General features: G+C 42.4%; 3 protein-coding genes across 3 annotated transcripts; 1 reads left to right on the top strand and 2 right to left on the bottom strand.

Annotated features, from left to right (window-relative positions):
• Positions 1-520: 520 nt before the first annotated feature.
• On the top strand, positions 521-1,180 carry LOC311147558 (L-rhamnose-binding lectin CSL2-like; the record flags this gene model as incomplete). The annotated part of the gene is made up of 1 exon (XM_084184309.1): positions 521-1,180. The coding sequence occupies one exon, from the start codon at positions 521-523 to the stop codon at positions 1,175-1,177; it is 657 nt and encodes a 218-aa protein (XP_084040435.1). The 3' UTR covers positions 1,178-1,180.
• Positions 1,181-9,815: 8,635 nt separating this feature from the next.
• LOC311147793 (uncharacterized protein) lies at positions 9,816-12,408 on the bottom strand. The gene is made up of 5 exons (XM_084184574.1): positions 11,676-12,408; positions 11,432-11,511; positions 11,233-11,295; positions 10,937-11,138; positions 9,816-10,733 (listed from the first exon to the last, which is right to left on the bottom strand). Exons 2-5 carry the CDS (start codon positions 11,446-11,448, stop codon positions 10,575-10,577), a joined length of 441 nt encoding a protein of 146 aa, XP_084040700.1. The 5' UTR covers positions 11,449-11,511; positions 11,676-12,408; the 3' UTR covers positions 9,816-10,574.
• A 1,107-nt stretch (positions 12,409-13,515) lies between these two features.
• LOC311147792 (microtubule-associated protein RP/EB family member 1-like) lies at positions 13,516-18,632 on the bottom strand. Its single transcript, XM_084184573.1, has 7 exons — positions 18,459-18,632; positions 17,779-17,912; positions 16,044-16,189; positions 15,753-15,945; positions 15,179-15,291; positions 14,837-14,989; positions 13,516-14,691 (listed from the first exon to the last, which is right to left on the bottom strand). The coding sequence occupies exons 2-7, from the start codon at positions 17,897-17,899 to the stop codon at positions 14,635-14,637; spliced, it is 783 nt and encodes a 260-aa protein (XP_084040699.1). The 5' UTR covers positions 17,900-17,912; positions 18,459-18,632; the 3' UTR covers positions 13,516-14,634.
• Positions 18,633-20,822: the final 2,190 nt, after the last annotated feature.

The following is a 20,822-nucleotide window of genomic DNA, read 5'->3' as shown; positions in this document are numbered from 1 at the left end:
GGTCTACAATTTTATCCCTGATGTCCTTACACAGCTCTCTGGTCTTGGCCATTGTGGAGAGGTTGGAGTCTGTTTGATTGAGTGTGTGGACAGGTGTCTTTTATACAGGTAACGAGTTCAAACAGGTGCAGTTAATACAGGTCATGAGTGGAGAACAGGAGGGCTTCTTAAAGAAAAACTAACAGGTCTGTGAGAGCCGGAATTCTTACTGGTTGGTAGGTGATCAAATACTTATGTCATGCAATAAAATGCAAATTAATTACTTAAAAATCATACAATGTGATTTTCTGGATTTTTGTTTTAGATTCCGTCTCTCACAGATGAAGTGTACCTATGATAAAAATTACAGACCTCTACATGCTTTGTAAGTAGGAAAACCTGCAAAATTGGCAGTATATCAAATACTTGTTCTCCCCACTGTATGTTAATTAAAGGTGTATTTGGCCAGGTGACCATCTGTAGCCTCTTACCTGTTACAACCACAGCTGAAGCAGCTACTACCACAACTGTACCCAGCATCATGCTCCTTTTAGGACTGACTGCGTTCACCTTGCTGGCTGCAGCTTGCTGTACACTACCGGCTGCAGTGACTAGAGTGGTCACCTGTGACAATGGAGACAACGTCCAGTTCCTGAGCTGTGATTCTGGAGTGATCTTCATTGAGAGAGCTCTGTATGGACAGACTGACGGAACCACCTGCAGAGAAGGACGAACTGCCATCCAGCTGACCAACACACAGTGTTCACAGACGGGCACCCTGGAGGTCCTCTCACAGAGGTGCAATGGGAAACAGGTGTGTGAAGTGAACACTGAAGTCTTCCGTACTTCTGATCCCTGTGTCGGAATCTACAAATACCTGGAAACCACCTACACCTGCATCCTAGCAACACGCAGCATCACATGTGAAGGCTCTGATGCTCTACTAGAATGTGATGAAGGTACGATCCAGATCCACAGTGCCAACTATGGTCGCCATGACCAGCTAGTGTGTTCCTTTAATCGGCTCGCTAACCAACTAGCCAACACCAACTGCCTCAGCCAATCCACCACCGCCAGTAAGGTGGAAAAGAGGTGTGATGGGAAGAGCGAGTGTAATGTCCCGGCGTCCAGTTCTCTGTATGGAGATCCCTGTGTAGGAACCTACAAGTACCTGAATGTGGCTTACACCTGTGGCTAAACGAGATCTTCTCTGAGGAACAAAGACCAGAGACTTCTGGGATATCTTCCTCTTCATTGGCTGGATGTGTCTTTACTGGCCTCTCCTCCTTTTTGAAGTCTCAATTGAGTGTAAAACATATGTAAACTGCATGTTTCCATGTAAAGTTCAAGATTTGTAAATCACATTTATTGTGTGTTTTGTCGTAGGCATAATTTGTGTGTAGTAAAAAAATTAATAAATGAGGCCTTCTGGAGCTTTATTCCTGGTGCTGCAGCAAGGCACGGTCAGGAGGACTCATGGAGAAATGAAACATTAACCCCAAAAATTCATTTCAAATAACATTACCATAATACTACTCTGCATTTTGTTTAATGTAGCTCAGTTGGTAGAGCATAGCGCTTGCAACGCCAGGGTTGTGGGTTCGTTTCCCACGGGGGGCCAGTATGAAAATGTATGCACTCACTAACTGTAAGTCGCTCTGGATAAGAGCGTCTGCTAAATGACTAAAATGTCAAATGTAAATGTAAACAGGAGTCTCATAAAATGTCAGTGTCCAGTTGCAGGGGTTCAGTTTGAATGTTTTGCTCCATGAAGTAATCCAACAATGTGTACAGTGGGGAAAAAAAGTATTTAGTCAGCCACCAATTGTGCAAGTTCTCCCACTTAAAAAGATGAGAGAGGCCTGTCATTTTCATCATAGGTACACATCAACTATGCCAGACAAATTGAGGAAAACAATTCCAGAAAATCACATTGTAGGATTTTTAATGAATTTATTTGCAAATTATGGTGGAAAATAAGTATTTGGTCACCTACAAACAAGCAAGATTTCTGGCTCTCACAGACCTGTAACTTCTTCTTTAAGAGGCTCCTCTGTCCTCCACTCGTTACCTGTATTAATGGCACCTGTTTGAACTTGTTATCAGTATAAAAGACACCTGTCCACAACCTCAAACAGTCACACTCCAAACTCCACTATGGCCAAGACCAAAGCGCTGTCAAAGGACACCAGAAACAAAATTGTAGACCTGCACCAGGCTGGGAAGACTGAATCTGCAATAGGTAAGCAGCTTGGTTTGAAGAAATCAACTGTGGGAGCAATTATTAGGAAATGGAAGACATACAAGACCACTGATAATCTCCCTCGATCTGGGGCTCCACGCAAGATCTCACCCCGTGGGGTCAAAATGATCACAAGAACGGTGAGCAAAAATCCCAGAACCACACGGGGGGACCTAGTGAATGACCTGCAGAGAGCTGGGACCAAAGTAACAGAGCCTACCATCAGTAACACACTACGCCGCCAGGGACTCAAATCCTGCAGTGCCAGACGTGTCCCCCTGCTTAAGCCAGTACATGTCCAGGCCCATCTGAAGTTTGCTAGAGTGCATTTGGATGATCCAGAAGAGGATTGGGAGAATGTCAGATGAAACCAAAATATTACTTTTTGGTAAAAACTCAACTCGTCGTGTTTGGAGGACAAATAATGCTGAGTTGCATCCAAAGAACACCATACCTACTGTGAAGCATGGGGGTGGAAACATCATGCTTTGGGGCTGTTTTTCTGCAAAGGGACCAGGACGACTGATCCGTGTAAAGGAAAGAATGAATGGGGCCATGTATCGTGAGATTTTGAGTGAAACCCTCCTTCCATCAGCAAGGGCATTGAAGATGAAACGTGGCTGGGTCTTTCAGCATGACAATGATCCCAAACACACCGCCCGGGCAACGAAGGAGTGGCTTCGTAAGAAGCATTTCAAGGTCCTGGAGTGGCCTAGCCAGTCTCCAGATCTCAACCCCATAGAAAATCTTGGGAGGGAGTTGAAAGTCTGTGTTGCCCAGCGACAGCCCCAAAACATCACTGCTCTAGAGGAGATCTGCATGGAGGAATGGGCCAAAATACCAGCAACAGTGTGTGAAAACCTTGTGAAGACTTACAGAAAACGTTTGACCTGTGTCATTGCCAACAAAGGGTATATAACAAATTATTGAGAAACTTTTGTTATTGACCAAATACTTATTTTCCACCATAATTTGCAAATAAATTCATTAAAAATCCTACAATGTGATTTTCTGGATTTTTTTTCTCATTTTGTCTGTCATAGTTGACGTGTACCTATGATGAAAATTACAGGCCTCTCTCATCTTTTTAAGTGGGAGAACTTGCACAATTGGTGGCTGACTAAATACTTTTTTCCCCCACTGTATATGGGGCTTTGGTGACAAAACGGATGGCACTGTGATAGACTACATCCAATTTGCTGAGTAGAGTGTTGGAGGCTATTTTGTAAATGACATCGCCGAAGTCAAGGATCGGTAGGATAGTCAGTTTTACGAGGGCATGTTTGGCAGCATGAGTGAAGGAGGCTTTGTTGCGAAATAGGAAGCCGATTCTAGATTTCACTTTGGATTGGAGATTCTTCATGTGAGTCTGGAAGGAGAGTTTACAGTCTAACCAGACACCTAGGTATTTGTAGTTGTCCACATACTCTAGGTCAGACCCGTCGAGAGTAGTGATTCTAGTCGGGTGAGCGGGTGCCAGCAGCGTTCGATTGAAGAGCATGCATTTAGTTTTACTAGTGTTTAAGAGCAGTTGGAGGCTACTGAAGGAGTGTTGTATGGCATTGAAGCTCGTTTGGAGGTTTGTTAACACAGTGTCCAATGAAGGGCCAGATGTATACAAAATGGTGTCGTCTGCGTAGAGGTGGATCTGAGAGTCACCAGCAGCAAGAGCGACATCATTGATATACACAGAGAAAAGAGTCGGCCCAAGAATTGAACCCTGTGGCACCCCCATAGAGACTGCCATAGGTCCAGACAACAGGCCCTCCGATTTGACACATTTAACTCTATCTGAGAAGTAGTTGGTGAACAAGGCGAGGCAGTCATTTGAGAAACCAAGGCTATTTAGTCTGCCAATAAGAATGCAGTGGTTGACAGAGTCGAAAGCCTTGGCCAGGTCGATGAAGACAGCTGCACAGTACTGTCTATTATCGATCGCGGTTATAATATCGTTTAGGACCTCGAGCGTGGCTGAGGTGCACCCATGACCAGCTCGGAAACCGGATTGCATAGCGGAGAAGGTACGGTGGGATTCGAAATGGTCGGTGATCTGTTTGTTAACTTGGCTTTCAAAAACGTTTGAAAAGGCAGGGCAGGATGGATATAGGTCTGTAACAGTTTGGATCTAGAGTGTCACCCCCTTTGAAGAGGGGGATGACCGCGGCAGCTTTCCAATCTCTGGGGATCTCAGACGTTACGAAAGAGAGGTTGAGCAGGCTAGTAATAGGGGTTGCGACAATTTCGGTGGCTAGTTTTAGAAAGAAAGGGTCCAGATTGTCTAGTCCAGATGATTTGTAGGGGTCCAGATTTTGCAGCTCTTTCAGAACATCAGCTGTCTGAATTTGTGTGAAGAAGAAGCGGGGGGGGGGGGCATGGGCAAGTTGCAGCGGAGGGTGCAGAGCTGGTGGCCGGGGTAGTGGTAGCCAGTTGGAAAGCATGGCCAGCCGTAGCAAAATGCTTGTTGAAATTCTCGATTATTGTAGATTTATCGGTGGTGATAGTGTTTCCTAGCCTCAGTGCAGTGGGCAGCTGGGAGGAGGTGCTCTTATTCTCCATGGACTTTACAGTGTCCCAAAACATTTTGGAGTTAGTGCTACAGGATGCAAATTTCTGTTTGAAAAAGCTAGCCTTTGCTTTCCTAACTGCTTGTGTATATTGGCTCCTAACTTCCCTGAAAAGCACAGCTGGGGGCTGTAGCAAGCGGCAACAGTGAGAGACTTATTTCTGGAAAGGTGGACTTTTAGAAGTAGAAGTTCAAACTGTTTGGGCACAGACCTGGATAGTATGATAGAGCTCTCTACAGTAGATTGCAACTCCACCCCCTTTAGCAGTTCTATCTAGACGGAAAATGTTGTAGTTGGGGATGGACATTTCAGAAACATTTGGTGGCCTTCCTAAGCCAGGATTCCGACACTGCTAGAACATCAGGGTTGGCAGAGTGTGCTAACGCAGTGAATAACTCAAACTTAGGAAGGAGGCTTCTGATGTTAACGTGCAGAAAACCAAGGCTTTTACGGTTACAGAAGTTAACAAATGATAGTTCCTGGGGAGTAGGAGTGATACTGGGGGCTGCAGGGCCTGGGTTAGCCTCTACATCACCAGAGGAACAGAGGAGGACTAGAATAAGGATACGGCTAAAGGCTTTAAGAACTGGTCTTCTAGTGCGTTGGGTACAGAGAATAAAGGGGGCAGATTTCCGGGCGTTGTAGAAAAGATTCAGGGCATTATGTACAGACAAGGATATGGAAGGATATGAGTACAGTGGAGGTAAACCTAAGTGTTGGGTAACAATGAAAGAGATAGCATCACTGGAGGCACCGATTGAGCCGGTCTCGGCGTGTATGGGGGGTGGAACAAAGGAACTATTTGAGGCAGTTTGAGAGGGACTTGGGGTTTTACAGTGAAATTGTATAATAAGAACTAACTGGAACAGCAATAGGCAAGGCATATTGACATGGGAGAGAGGCATAAAGCAATCACAGGTGTTATTAGAGAGAGCTAAGACAACAACTGGTAATGGCGATAAAGTTTGGGCTGAATCTAAACAGATAAACAGGACAGGGTACCGTGTAAAGGAACAGTCCAGCAGGCATCAGCTGTGCAGCTGAGTGATCATAAGGTCCAGTGAACAGCAATATGTGAGTCCGAGAGCAGTTCGAATTGGTGCTTCAGCACAGCGAGCAGGAAGCACAGCTGTTTGCGTGTGCTAGCGGGCCGGGGCTAGCAGATGGATCTTCGTCAGACCAGTCGTGATGGATCGGCAGGTCTCCGTGTCGACTCTAGGATGTCCCGTCCGGTTGACAGAGAGGTAGATAGCCGGGAGATGTGCCTGACTCAAGGCTAGCTCAAGGCTGATTAGCCAACAACAATGTTCATTTGATTGCAGCTAGCTAGTTGCGATTATCCAGTGCTAAAGGTCCAGTGATTCAATGATTCTGGCAGAAAATCTGATAGGTTCTGGGTCGATAACGCGCTGTGCAGACAGTGCAGACTGGCCGATAATAGTCTAGGCTAGAGCTGGCTGGTAGGTAGTGCAGGCCATGGACAATGGAGAAAAGCCGCTAACGGTGGCTAATAGCAAGTAGCTAGTTAGCTGGCTACTCCCGTCCGGTAGACAGAGAGGTAGATAGCCGGGGCTAGCTCAAGGCTCAAGGCTAACTGGTGCTTCGGGGGCAGTGGTGATTAGCCTACAGCAACATCCATTCGACATCCATTCGGTTGCGGCTAGCTAGATCCGGTGTTAAGGTCCAGTGATTCAGTTATTCCGGCAGAAAATCCGATGTTCTGGGTGAAAACCGCTAACGGTGGCTAATAGCAAGTAGCTAGTTAGCCGGCTGGCTAGTTTCAACTGGCGATTCTAGATAAAGGTGAGTAAATAATAGAATCTGTTCCACATTGAGTGAGGCGGGTTGCAGGAAAGTATATTTAGTAGAAGGATGAAAAGTGTGATAGGGAAATATATACGTAAAATACAAAAAAAATACAAAAAACAGGCTATTTACATGGACACACAAGAGAACACGACCACTCTGCTACGCCATCTTGGATCTATATGATTCAACTAATTACCAGTCAGATGCGTTAACCTCAACCCTAGTATGCGTGCACTTAGGACATGTTAATATCTCATATGACAGTGCAAGTGAACAACCTTAGAGTATAAAAGTGCATCTTCTACAGCCCGCCAAGAGACTACATCATGCAATCCTCGCAGCAAATTACCACATACGTCCCTCGCTTGAGCGAGAAGGCCGTTGACGGCACAAGCTTGTGGCTGGGCTTGTTGAGTTGGCTACTTGCGCGAGAAGGCAGTGCGGCTTGATGCTGGTTGATGAATTTCACAATGAATGTACTAGGAAAATACGTTTTTCTCGACCAGAGGTGACTGAATTAATGTTCAAGATTATTGTTCATCGTTATTGAAATAGTCATCAAGTATAATTTCAAAACATGAGCATGAAAACAGGTAATATTAAACATGAATCATCATTATATTAATTCACAGTAATCTGTTACTTTTTCAGTCCTCCCTCTTTTAGCAGTGTGTAAAGGGCTGGACAAAAACCGTGCCCAGGCGTTTTTCTGTGAGGGGAAGCTGGCAGCTGGTGAGGGGAGGTGGTGTATCCTGGGAGAAAACTAGGATACACCACCTTTATTATTATTATTATTATTATTATTATATATTATTATTATTATAAAACTAATCTTTTGAAATTTCATTTGTGGTTTTATGCTTCCATCTATTGGAATTAATTAGCAAATGCAGTTCATAATTTTTTGGGGAAAAATTTGTCGATCAGATCAAAAAGTTTCTATACCTAAGGTCACTGAATTAAGTGTATATCCTTACTGAAGTAGTAATTACTCAGAATTGCAAGATATAAAATATTTGCTAGTTAATTTTATCACTTACAACCATAAAATAACCATAAAACACAAACCGAAAACACCATACATTTAATTATTTTTAAAAAACACTTTCTTTACATGGATAACATTATCTGCCAAAGTAACACCCCCTTAACATATAAACACAGACACAGACATTGAAAATGAGCTTATTGAAATAAATCTGGTAGCACTCCAAAGAGCCTTTGCTTTGCTGAGCAGTTCGTTTTCAGAAGTGTGCTGCCTGCCTGCCTACCTGTCATCAGAGGAGTATGCCTGTCTGTCTGCCTGCCATGTCATCAGAGGAGTAGATCTGTGAATAATGAAAAGTTAATAAGTTATTGCCACGCTTTCACATTGAGGCCTAGTTCAAACCACCATTTTAAATATTAAAGGCAAATGGTAGCAGATAAATGGTAAGCTGGTTAAATAAAAGACTGCTCTTAAAACTTTCAGACTGCCATTGTTCTGGGGAAATAGGGACATGTCTGTCTATTTTGCCAAATATCTCAAAATGTATGTATTTTGATGTTTTGAAGTTCTACACTATTTTAATCAGGATAACGTATTCTTTCTAATTATGTAAGTTTGGGCAGCTTACTATGCTGCAGTGGCGATTTTAGCATGTAAATCTTGGTGGGGCAAAAAAATAATAATGTGGGATGCATGCCAGCAAAGCCACTACACAACTCAACACTAAACAATACATTAATTGCACTATAACGGTGACAAACGATACCCACAAACTGTTAGGGCCTACATAAAGCTGTCCCAACAGCAGTCCCAGCCTTACCACTGCTACACCTGGCTATCAGCGGAGCCTTGTCTGGCAGCGAAACAGTTAATTAAGCCTCATTTACTGCCTTTAAAAAAAACATAGCTGATATGGCTGACTTGCTTAAACAAATGTGGTTTCTACCGACAATTGAGATGTACAAACTATGGCACAAGGGGATGTCAAGCGGATAAGAGGCAACGAGCTACGTCGGACATAGTCAATATAACTATTTGTTCAGCACTTTTGAAATGTACAGCGACAGAATTCATAACATGGGCCGTTCTTAGTGTTCTCCCTGTACACCAAGTCTGAACCGTAGGATAAATAAAGGGGGCATCTAAGCAGACAATGAAAGCTCTTACACTATTCGATGATAACATTTCTCTAAAACAGGTTATAGGCTACATGTGCACCACCAAGTTAGAACAGTAGGTGAAATTAAGAGGTGAAAATAGACCAAATTATTAGGGTGAGGCACATGGGCTACTAACAGCTTCCTACACAACATACACTTATGTATACTGTAGCTAAGAAAGTAATACTATCTCCCTGGCATTTTACATCATTTATGCAGCAGCATACAATACATTTTTGGACTCACCTTGTTGTGCTGTGCTCACTTAAACAGGAAGGTGGCGCGGCGGTCCTTCATGGGCAAATTTTGTCATCAAAGAAAGAGAAAGAGGCCGGATTTACAATTCTGAGTTGGATGACCGTTCAAAACGTATTTTCCCAGTCAGAGCTCGCTTATTCACGACTTCCCAGTTGCAATGCTTGCAGTTAGCCACTGTCACGATTCCTTCCAAACCACTCATTGTTGAATTTGCGATTTCCAACTTGTTGTGTAATGTTTATGTCCAATGGCCGATGAGCACCGATACGTTTTATCTATAATTTCTCTTCATTATTTCTCTTCATATGACAAGGATTAAAAAGGATTTGCCAATAGATTTTCGATTTGATTCATGATGATGACTGCTAGCTAGGATTTTGAAAGTAAGATGTTGACATGATAATAATAATAATAATAATAAAATGCCATTTAGCAGACGCTTTTATCCAAAGCGACTTACAGTCATGCGTGCATACATTTTTGTGTATCAGTCCAATCAAAGCTACTGTACATATAATGTGATTTGACGTCATTTTATCTGTGGCCAATGACCTTGAGCCTTCTTGGAAGGGCACTTCTAATGTAACTCTATGGCAGCAACCAAGGGGCTTGAATTTTCTAAGTCTACCCTTAGACTTGGCGGTGAGGTAGTGTCCCCATGAGTGACAGAACACTGAGCCAATCACGGCGCAACGCTCCGTAATTTTCTGCTGGCTTGCCCCACCACCACCACCACAGAAAGCACTGAGCTAGGCTGAAACACCTGCATTTTGGAGCTGCCTTACTCAAGAAAAAACAAAAAAGAGACCATGTTTGTATGCAGCTTTATTAACTCAATGATATATATATATTTTTTTACATTGTTTGCAATCTGATATGTGACACGTATTAATGCCAAAATAACATGCAAAACAGGCAAGGTCAAAAAAACGTTTATTTATTTATTTTGCAAAACAGGTGGAGCTCTGAGGCTGCCCAATTGTTTCCCTATGGGAAAATTCTACATGGACATGTCTGTCTATTTCACCAAATATCTCACAATGTATATATTTAGATTTATTCAAGTCGGACACCATTTTAATCAGGATAATCTCCTCTTTCTCATGACATAAGGTTGGGCAGCGTACTCTGCTGTCATCGATTGCTAGACCAGAAATAGTCAGAAGTTCCATTTGTTTTCCTACTTCCTCATTATGTAGACATAAGCACACTTGACACTATTGCTATTTACTTTCTACACAAGTTGTTGTTTTTCTGTTTCATCTTAAGAACAGATTGTAATGGTAAAATAAAAAGGTTCTAAGCATCACTCTAGTCCGAAGCGGCTCCGCAAAGGTTTGTTCAATTCATTTGCTATGGCCTCGAACTAGTGTTCCAGCTCAGCCAATGTTCTTTGGCCGTTTTTCAGCCTTGGGTGAATTTTTACTTGTTCTATTGTCCAGCCTAGCACTGATGTCATAGTATTCTGGTGACAGAAAAACATACACAAACACACTGTACAAACACACACTGCACAACATACAGTAGCTATAACTCAGTAGGTATTACATTGTACAACATAATATTACTGCATATCAATATGCTTTCATGCATATACGTATTTGCACAGATATTCCCACAGATACACCCACGTCTCGTCCTGTGGAGGAGATCGAGAGCAGGTTGATGTTGCTCAGGCAGACCATGTCTGTCACCCTGACGGGCTGGCCCACTGTGTGCTGCATCTGACTTATCTAGAGCAGAGAAAAACATGCAGAGAATGTTTCACTGCAAGAGAATAGAACATCACACAAGCATGACATGAAGCATACCTGCTTGTGGGATGTCCTATTTTGTAACAGTGTTTCAGAACTGGTTGTTCTCCATTTCTGTTAACATCATGTATTACTTCAGTTTTTTCACATCATATGAAACATTATTGTCAAAGACTACTAACATTGACAGTGCACAGCAGCGAGAACCTCTCGTTCCAGTAGTTGAGTACACCATTTCGGCTGATTGACAGGTAGCGTCCATTGTGGGCGCGGCCCTTAGAACCCCCTGAGTTCCGGCCATGCTCCCCAGAGTCTGTCTTCTTCTTCCCGGCTTGGGGCTGGAATGGGTAGAACTGCAGCCGGACAATGACCTCACAGTGTGCACTACACAGACAGAGACACAAAAATTCAAGGACGCATACACTGCACACGTACTACTTAGGAACCTGTAAAACAAAGCCTATTAAATGTCACTTACACAGGCACAATCTTGAGTGGTTTGGGAAAGTAGAGTGGCCTGTACTCTAGAAGCATATTCATCCTGTATAAACCACACAAAGGTTTTGTTAAAGAGAGTAAGAATTTAAATGTGTTTAAGTGTTTTTCACATACCAGAGGAGTTGGTCAACTGATGACAAAACAGCACTCCCATTCATTGTCTTGTTTTCCTCTCTCACCCAGTCCACACTGCCATCACAGTTGGTGTCCACCTTCATAAAGATAATGTCCACATCCCGAAACTGATCCATATCCAACCCTGACAGACAGAATGACTCAATGTTATGTGTGTTTGTATGACAACACTATGTAGAAATGTGCAGCTGGTGGGTGAAACTGGCAGGGATCCACTAGGGGCTAAAATGTATACTGGGGTAGACTACTAGTTATGCGGAGGTGGTATAATGTGGTCGGGTCACTCACCCCCTCCTCCATCCGTGTCAGCCTCTCTGAACATGCTTTCGATGCAGCGAAGGTGCTGTTCGTTGATCTGATTCTCCACTCCCCCCTGCGCCGGCATGTCCTCCTCCCTGAGGTCATTGTTCTTCCCCGAATGCTCCATCTCCCCCGCCATACCCTGCAGAGGGAGCATATAGATGACCTCAGTCAGACTGATATTAAAACCATCATGAACAATTTTTCACTTGAAAATGTTTCAGGAAGGTGAGATGAATTAGAAACTGAACAAAATGTGGGTGACAAGTTCACAAAAACCCAGACAATTAGAATGGAAACGGTGTCTGTGCAAATAAAAAAAAAGCATACCAGTGTGTGGATTTATTTTGTTCTGGATTTACCTGAGCTGTGGTATGTTTCTGCTTGTCATCAGAGGCAGAGCTGTGAATGATTTTGATAACACAGGCAATTTATTCAATGAATACTCAAGAGATTCAAAATGTGATTTAGTGATCAAACACATGCATTTAAAGTTTAAACCTAATGTAAACTAGCTTCATATTGATATTACCGTCTGACCTTCACAGTGCCCCTGTGACAGTCCACATGCTCACACTGGCCATGGCTTTACATCTTTGACACTGGCTCAAATTCTCACAGAAGAATAATGCTCTTTTGGTGATATCAATGTGAGAGTCTTCATAACATTGTATTCAATGGTATCTATAGAGGTAGTCTTTTTTTTTTTTTTTCAAACAACAAATTAAAACAAATTCTGACTACAGCAATCAAAATGTAGGGGGATACAAATCAATAGTTTTCCAAGTTTTTTTCTGTTTATAAAAAACATTTCACTCTTGATGGCACAAAGATGCCAGTCGGGAGACAGAAGGGAAGGCGAGACAGAGAAGTCCTGACTATTTGACAGAATTGTTACACGAAAAGAAGATGAGCAGTTATCTGTTTTGCATCTTCACACCAAGAAGCTTCTGGACGAAGAGATCAACAGATTGCAGGAAAACATGTTCAACGACCCAGTGAACAGCCTTGTAAACAAACAACCTCTGCAGTTACCCAAGGCCCGGGCCCCATCTTTCACCTGCACGAGAAGCTCTTTGTGCCTGTGAAAGACTACCCAAACTATAACTTTGTTGGCAGAATACTGGGGCCTCATGGGCTCACAGTCAAGCGGATGGAAGCGGAAACCGGATGCCAGATCAAAATGCAAGAATGGGGGTCAGTGAGGGACAACAGAAAGAACAGAGGCAAACCCGGCATGGAAAATCTAGAAGAGGACCTGTACGTACTGATCAGAGTGAATGACAAGGCAGAATGCACCCAGGTCAGAATGAGGAGAGCGGTGGAAGTCAGGAAACTCCTGGTGCCTACAGCGGAGGGAAAGAAAACATGAAGACGCAGCTGGAGCTGGCGATTCTCAACGGGATATACCAGAATCAAGACACGAATAGGGCCCACACCACCACTCAGGTCCCCTGCCTCACAGTGGCCCCCACAAGGCAGGTGCTCCCTATTGCTGACCCCCAAAGACCAGGCAAGGAGCCCCATCAGTAACAGCATCCAGCCCACCCAAAGGGCTGCCCATTGATGGCAGCATCGACACCACCCAGAATGACAAGTACACCCTGCTACCCACGTCTCTGCTTGGGTCCCCCATCACACAGTGGGGCTCTAGACCTTTTATTTATGGCCCTTTACTCTGGGCATGTTTACATGTATTTTTAATTATCAGCCTATATCACTATTTCTGTTTTGATTTCTGTAGTTATTCTACCAAGAACCAACTGCCAAAAGCAATGCAGAAGTCTGTCAGGACATTTTAATGAGTGGAGAAATAAATAGAATTAGAAAATTGTACACATGAGTTTTTAATAACATACAACTTGTCAAAACAAGTTATTTCTTCAACCTAAAAACACATTTAGTGTCTCCAATCAATACTTCATTTCTAAAGACAAGAGATGCTTGTAGAAACCTTATATTGCTCCTAAGTTTAAAACAGACTTCCGTGGTCTAAAAGACAGCTCTCAGTTCCTCTGCTAAGAGTGTATAGTTCTGGTCTTATCGTAGACTAGAAGGAAGTATTTCTTCAGTGTGGACAAGCAACCATACATCCGGTCTTTGCCTTACATGAGGAAGTAAATTAGAACATAGGTCGGTAGAGACGTTAGTCTCTGGAGTGTAAATCTAGCCTACATACAACACACAAATGGCAGAATGAGTCTATAATTTAGCATTTAAGTAAGAAGTACAGTATTTTTTTTTTTTTTTTTTTTAAGGTGCTCAATAAAACATTACTTTCTTTACTTCAAAAAAAGTAATGTGATGAATACCTCCGCAGATAAACCATATAAACTAAATACAAAATGCTGATCGCCTAAACCACAAATTTGAACTCAAGTATATAATGAATGTGTGTAAACATACCATAAAAATTACAGTAATTTTCATTGGCAGAGTAAACATATTCATATATCTTTAATAATTAATCATATTTGCAAATATATCAAAATAACCTAGTACAGTTTTGTTTAGGTCAATTGGAAATATATAAGGAATAGAAAGACAACCTGAACATATTTCAAAAGTAACAGGCCAAAGTTGAAAGGCACAGCAGAGGCCAGAATAAGGACAAGGCAGAAGAGAAACCAGAAAGGAAGGACCCATTAGAATTTCATCCAGGGTTCTTGTTCTCTGGTGGCTGGATCAGCAGGCTCTCTGAAATGTATTATGGTCCAAAGAACACTTGGACCAACAAACACTTGGACCAAGGGGGCAGCCAGTGTATGATCCAAAGGCAACTTAATCCACAGTGGCAGTATGTGTGAGTAAGTGCATGTTCATTAGAGCACACGAGTGCGTGTGTATGTACATTGCACATGCAAACGTGTGTTCACTAACCTGTGTGTGTGTGTGTGTGTATAAGTGTGTGTGATTATGGTATGGACTAGAGTTGTGTCCATTTTCATCAGAACTCTTCTGGTTCTTCTCCTTCAGCATCGGAATCAGGAATAACAAACCCCTCCTGTAAACAGGAAACAATTTTTATTTAAATATTCAAATACAAAGCTACATTAGTTTCCTACTACAGAATCATTGGTTATGAAAATGAAGACTGAGCCTCTCAGCTGTGTCTGTGTCAGAGAGTATTCTGGCGAGGTTTGACTCACATCAGTGGCGTATAGAACATCCATAATCTTCTGCATAGTTGTATCTGCCTCTCCATCCACCTCTTGGCAGATGACCTCAATGGACCTCAGCTTTCCAAAATAAAAGTCTCTCTCTTTCTCCATGTCCTGGACAGTGGCCTTCAAGGAACTGACCTGAGGCGAGAGCAGAAGAGGGAATACATTAGTGATAGGAGAATGAATGGGCGGGGCTGTCATGACTCATGTTACAACTTCAATAAACTATTCAACTAGCACACAAAAAACCATTCAGGAGATTGAGGGGAAATCTCATTGTAGCATCAAAACAACTTATATTAGCGGTGACACGCCGAAAGACCATACCTCTTGGGCTAGCTCCTCCCTCTCCACGTCCCCTGCCCCTCCGGGCCTACGCAAGGCACTCCCTGCTGACTTGGGCGGGGGTTTGGTCACTATTGTTGTAGACCTCATGGGAGCTAGATCCAACACAAATCACAGTTAGCAAACTAGGAAATAATAATATAACTGTGGACTGTGTGCATGCCCTCAACCTTAGACACACAACTGCACATTAACACCCACTGACTCGTGTCTAGCCTTACAACAATATTCCTTTCCATAGTGACCATGACTGTGATAGCCCACCATAGGTGCCCATTGGAGATCCCTGTTTGGCCATTAAACCACCTTACCGACTCTCACAGATGGTTTGATAACATGTGGGGAGCCGTGGAGCTGTACTGAAATAGAAATGCATACAGTATGCATTTAAGGGTCCAAGCATCAAAGACACTGGATCAATCTTTTTTTTTTTTTACCAGCTGACAGAGTAACTTGGATTATAACGTGAACCCCCATTGCTGCTTGCAGCTATATTTTCAATTAGGTATTTAGAATACAATAAAAATGCTAGAAATGATTAATTTGTCTTCCTCACCAGTGGTGGGCTTCCTGGGCTTGGGTGCGACCTGCCCTGGGTTGGGCGTAGGAGCAGTGTCCTGGCCCTGGCGAGCACTGACTGGGTCATACTCCTTCCCATCGTAGTTGGCATCAAACAATTTCTTGAACCACTGGACAAACTCAAAGTTGTCCTGGAACTTGCCTTTTATCAATTTATCAACAGGAATGATCTGGAAAAAAGTGTCACTCAATCAATCTCAATGGCTGAAATTTAGGAATAACCGAATAGCCAAAAGTACACTGAGGTAAAAAGACACTAAGCACTCACCTTGTCAACCCCAATTTTCTTAAAACTGGTCTGCAGAAGTTTGAAGTTGTGGAGGAACTCAGTCTCTAGTTTGGCCTGGAATTTAACCTTCTTCAACGGTATGCATCCAGGGAAAAGCATGTCCATGAACTGACAGTAAGCAGCACCTGTGTGAATGTGATAACATAATTCAATTACCAGCTAATCATGTCAACTTCTATAGGCTATAATACTCTGCTCCTGCCATTACCTTTCCCCAACCCACTGCAAGGTACACTACATTACCAAAGGTATGTGGACACCTGTTCGTTGAACATCTCATTCCAAAATCATGGGCATTAATATGGAGCTGGTCCCCCCTTTGCTGCTATAACAGCCTCCACTCACCTGGGAAGACTTTCCACTACATGTTGGAACATTGCTGCGAGGACATGCTTCCATTCAGCCACAAGAGCATTTGTGAGGTCGAGCATTGATGTTGGGCGATTAGGCCTGGCTCGCAGTCGGTGTTCCAATTAATCCCAAAGGTGTTCGATGGGGTTGAGGTCAGGGCTCTGTGCAAGCCAGTCATGTTCTTCCACACCGATCTCGACAAACCATTTCTGTATGGACCTCGCTTTGTGCACCGGGGCATTGTCATGCTGAAACAGGAAAGGGCCTTCCCCAAACTATTGCCACAAATTTGGAAGCACAGAATCGTCTAGAATATCATTGTATGCTGTAGGGTTAAGATTTCCCTTCACTGGAACTAAGGGGCCTAGCCCAAACCATGAAAAACAGCCCCAGACCATTATTCCTCCTTCACCAAACATTACAGTTGGCACTATGCATTGAGGCAGGTAGCGTTCTCCTGACATCCGCCAAACCCAGATTCGTCCATCGGACTGCCAAGATGGTGAGGCGTGATTCATCACTCCAGAGAACGCGTTTCCACTGCTCCAGAGTGCAATGGCGGCGAGCTTTACACCACTCTAGCTAACGCTTGGCATTGCGAATGGTGATCTTAGGCTTGTGTGCGGCTGCTCGGCCATGGAAACCCATTTCATGAAGCTCCCGACGAACAGTTATTGTGCTGATGTTGCTTCCAGAGGCAGTTTGAAACTCTGTAGTGAGTGTTGCAACCGAGGACAGACGGTGCCACGTTGAAAGTCACTGAGCTCTTCAGTAAGGCCATTCTACTGCCAATGTTTGTCTATGGAGATTGCATGGCTGTGTGCTGGAATTTATACACCTGTCAGCAACGGATTTGGTCTTTGTTATCGATTCTGAAGGCACCGGTGTCTTCAGGTGTTACTTCAAAAAACAGAATATTCAGAAAAATATTAAATCCACTTTTTGTATCAAGTGAGAAATGGCCTATCGCATGTGTGCAAATCTTTGTGTTTGGGTCAAGCGCTGTCATCTTGTTTGACATGTGGCCACCACTGCTTTGCTTAGAAATTACTAGTTCCTGCAAAGATGGGAAATACCAGATGTCTAGTAGCTATGTTCGCCATTAACCTCACATGGTGGAAAAATTCGATGTATTAATTTTCTGAATATTCTATTTTTTTGGGACTTCCACCTGCAACTGGAAACAGAAGTTTATAAATCACCGATGCCTTCAGAATCGAAAACGAAGAAAGTATCTCCAAGTAACGGTTGATCGAAAATAACTATCACACTTTGAATGGCGTTCGGATCAACAGCCATCACAGGCTAATTAGCCATGCCGATGGACGTATTTCCGGTTTGATCTAGACGTCATCTTACTGACCTGAGCACAACTGCTCAATCTTGGCGTAGTTCATCTGTACAGACTCGTTGATCCAAGAAAGCATATCATGGCGACTAAGGTTGTCGCCGGTCACAGATGTAGAGTAAACGTTCACAGCCATCTTCTAACGTTAACTAGGCATGGGAACACATGAGACAAATGTACGTTATGGAAGTAGAGACAAACAAAGATACATCTAACTTGCCTATTTTACATTATTACCTAGCAAACCGTTACATTTTAGCTAGGTAGCTAGTTAGCTAAGACACGCACAAATGTTCTTTATGGCTAACATTAGCTAGCTAGTCAAAGCTTTAGCTAACGTTCGTTACGCCCTGCTACCTAAATTACCGGGTTAGCTAAACTAGCTATCGTTACATTAACCGAGTTGGCCATCATTAACGTTGTTGACAGTGAGTTAAGTACCAGCTAACATTAGTTATAGCTATAATGTTACCACGTTATACAGCTAAAGTTATTTAAATAATTCGCCTATGCCATTTTAGCTAATTTGCTAATACTTAGCTAATCCGGAACTGTTAGCTAACGATACAACAGCTAGCTAGCTGTTAGCTATCAAACACACCCATCCTTCAACAACGACATCATCGCTAACATTAGCTTCCTAGCTAGTTTTACTGACAATGAACCATTTTCAAGAAACATGCTTTTTAACTTACATTGTCTTAATTTTCCACCAGTTAAATCAAATTACACAAAAATACAAAAAGGTTAAAACTTGTAGATACTTTCTCGCCGTTCACCGGCGGCTTATTTCGTTCGTGTCTTGGCTCTTGTACGGTTAGAATGTAGTGGTAGCTAGCTAGCCTGAACAAGCTGAACATTGGAAGACCTCAATTGCACACTCCTTGCGTCCTAGTCTCCTTCTCAAAACCCATTGGAGGAGAAGGTCAGAGGGGCGGGGGCTCTGGCTTTCTCATCCAATGTGTTTTGGAGAGCCAAGAGATGACGCGAGGACAAATGAGATCTTCCCCAGGAACTCTTCTTCTTCTTTAAAATGTATTAGCGGATCGCAACCATAGACTGTAACTAACTGAAAGGTGCATACACCACCACCTATTGTACAGGAGTGTGAAGGCGGTCACGGCTGGAACAATGAGCCAAATATTTCACCTGCTGTATACATGTGAAGCATCCGGTTGGCGGTTCCACTCACTACCAAATATGATGATGAGAGGAAGCCCAGTGGCAGGTAGTGGGAGAAGACATTCTGCTAATATTCTCATCGATGAAACATTTGATCTCCATACAGTTTTCTGTTTCCAAAACTAACATTTGTAGACTTTACCTTTGCCAACGTTTATAAAAATTGCGTTGTTTGGAAGGAGCGCAAGGGAGAATTGAGTAGGCGTTCCCTTACGGAAATATGCAAATACATGCTAGGTGCGAAATATACTTCTCCCATGGGCAAAGAAAGTCAAAAGGGGTGATGATATTAATTAATAGTTATTTCGATCCGAATGTGCAAATTGTCCAAACAGATCCGCAAGGTAGATTATTTAAAATATGTTATTGGACCATAAACAGATATGGCTCATTAAACTTTACGGACCAAATAATGATGATCCACACTTCTTTGACAATATATATAATACATTATCAACCCTGTGCAAGCAATACAAAACTCTATTATTATGGTGGGAGATTATAATACTATTTTAAATAGCTCAATGGACCGTAAAGGAAATCACACTACAAACTATCACCCTCATGCTCTTAAGGAAATCGTGAATGTCATGGAAACATTAGAACTAGTAGATATATGGAGGCTTAAATATCCTGATCTAGTGAGATATACATGGCGGAGACTCAATCAAGCTAGTCCTCTTGACTTCTTTCTTATGTCATTCTCGTTGGCACCAAAAGTTAAAAAAGTGTTGATAGGGGACAGAATGCGGTCGGTTCATCATATAATTGGCATACAGAATTTCCACGTGGGCTAGGATATTGGAAATTTAATCAAAGCCTATTGGATGATAACTTGTTTTTAACTAGGACAGAGGAATTTATAACTGATTTTTTCCCACATAACATAGGTACAGCAAATCCCCTTATTGTAGTCCCCTGTAGCTCAGTTGGTAGAGCATGGCACTTGCAACGCCAGGGTTGTGGGTTCGTTTCCCACGGGGGGCCAGTATGAAAATGTATGCACTAACTGTAAGTCGCTCTGGATATGAGTGTCTACTAAAATGTAAATGTATGGGACACTTTCAAATGTGCCTTTAGAGGCCATACAATTCAGTACTCATCTCAAAAGCAATTTAGGTCAATAGAGTCCATACTAACAAAGAAAATAGAAGGTCTAACAGAACAGATGGATAGCAATAAAAACTGTAACATAGAGGCTCGGAAGAAATGGAGAAACTTATTCAAGAAAGATCAAGTGTAATATATTATAAAAATAAAGCAAACTGGATGGAATATGGGGAAAAGTGCACCAATTTCTTTTTTAATCTTCAACATAGAAATGCTACCAAAAATAATTTACTGAAACTGGTTACAAATGACAGAGTCACCAAATGATATGTTGAAGGAGGAAGCAAAGTACTTTAAGCATATGTTTTCGTTTCAGTCGCCTCCATCTTCTCTAACTGAAGCTAATTTAAGAGATTTTGTTTCTATTGATAATGTCAAATTAACAGCCATACAGCAAGACTCATGTGAAATTACAGAGGAGGAACTTCTGGATGCAATTAAAGACTTTAAGTCCGATAAAACTCCAGGGTTGGACGACATACCAGTCGAGGTATACCAAACCTTTTTTGATATACTCAGAGGACCATTATTAGCATGTTTTAATGGTAGATTATCAGACACTCAAGAAGAAGATTTCATTATTATTGAAACAGGATACAAGTGGAAAACATAAAGATCCAGTCCATTTAAAACATTGGAGGCCCCTTACACTTCAGTGTTGTGATGCAAAAACTCTAGCAAAATGTATAGTGCATAGAATTAAAAAGGTATTGTCGGACATTATTCATTCTAATCAGACAGGTTTTTTACATGGATGATACATTGGA

This window comes from Coregonus lavaretus (genome assembly GCF_964263955.1).
Source record: "Coregonus lavaretus genome assembly, chromosome: 20".
NCBI lineage: Eukaryota > Metazoa > Chordata > Actinopteri > Salmoniformes > Salmonidae > Coregonus > Coregonus lavaretus.
The sequence above is the reverse complement of the archived record's forward strand: the minus strand, read 5'-3'. Positions and strand labels throughout refer to the sequence as shown.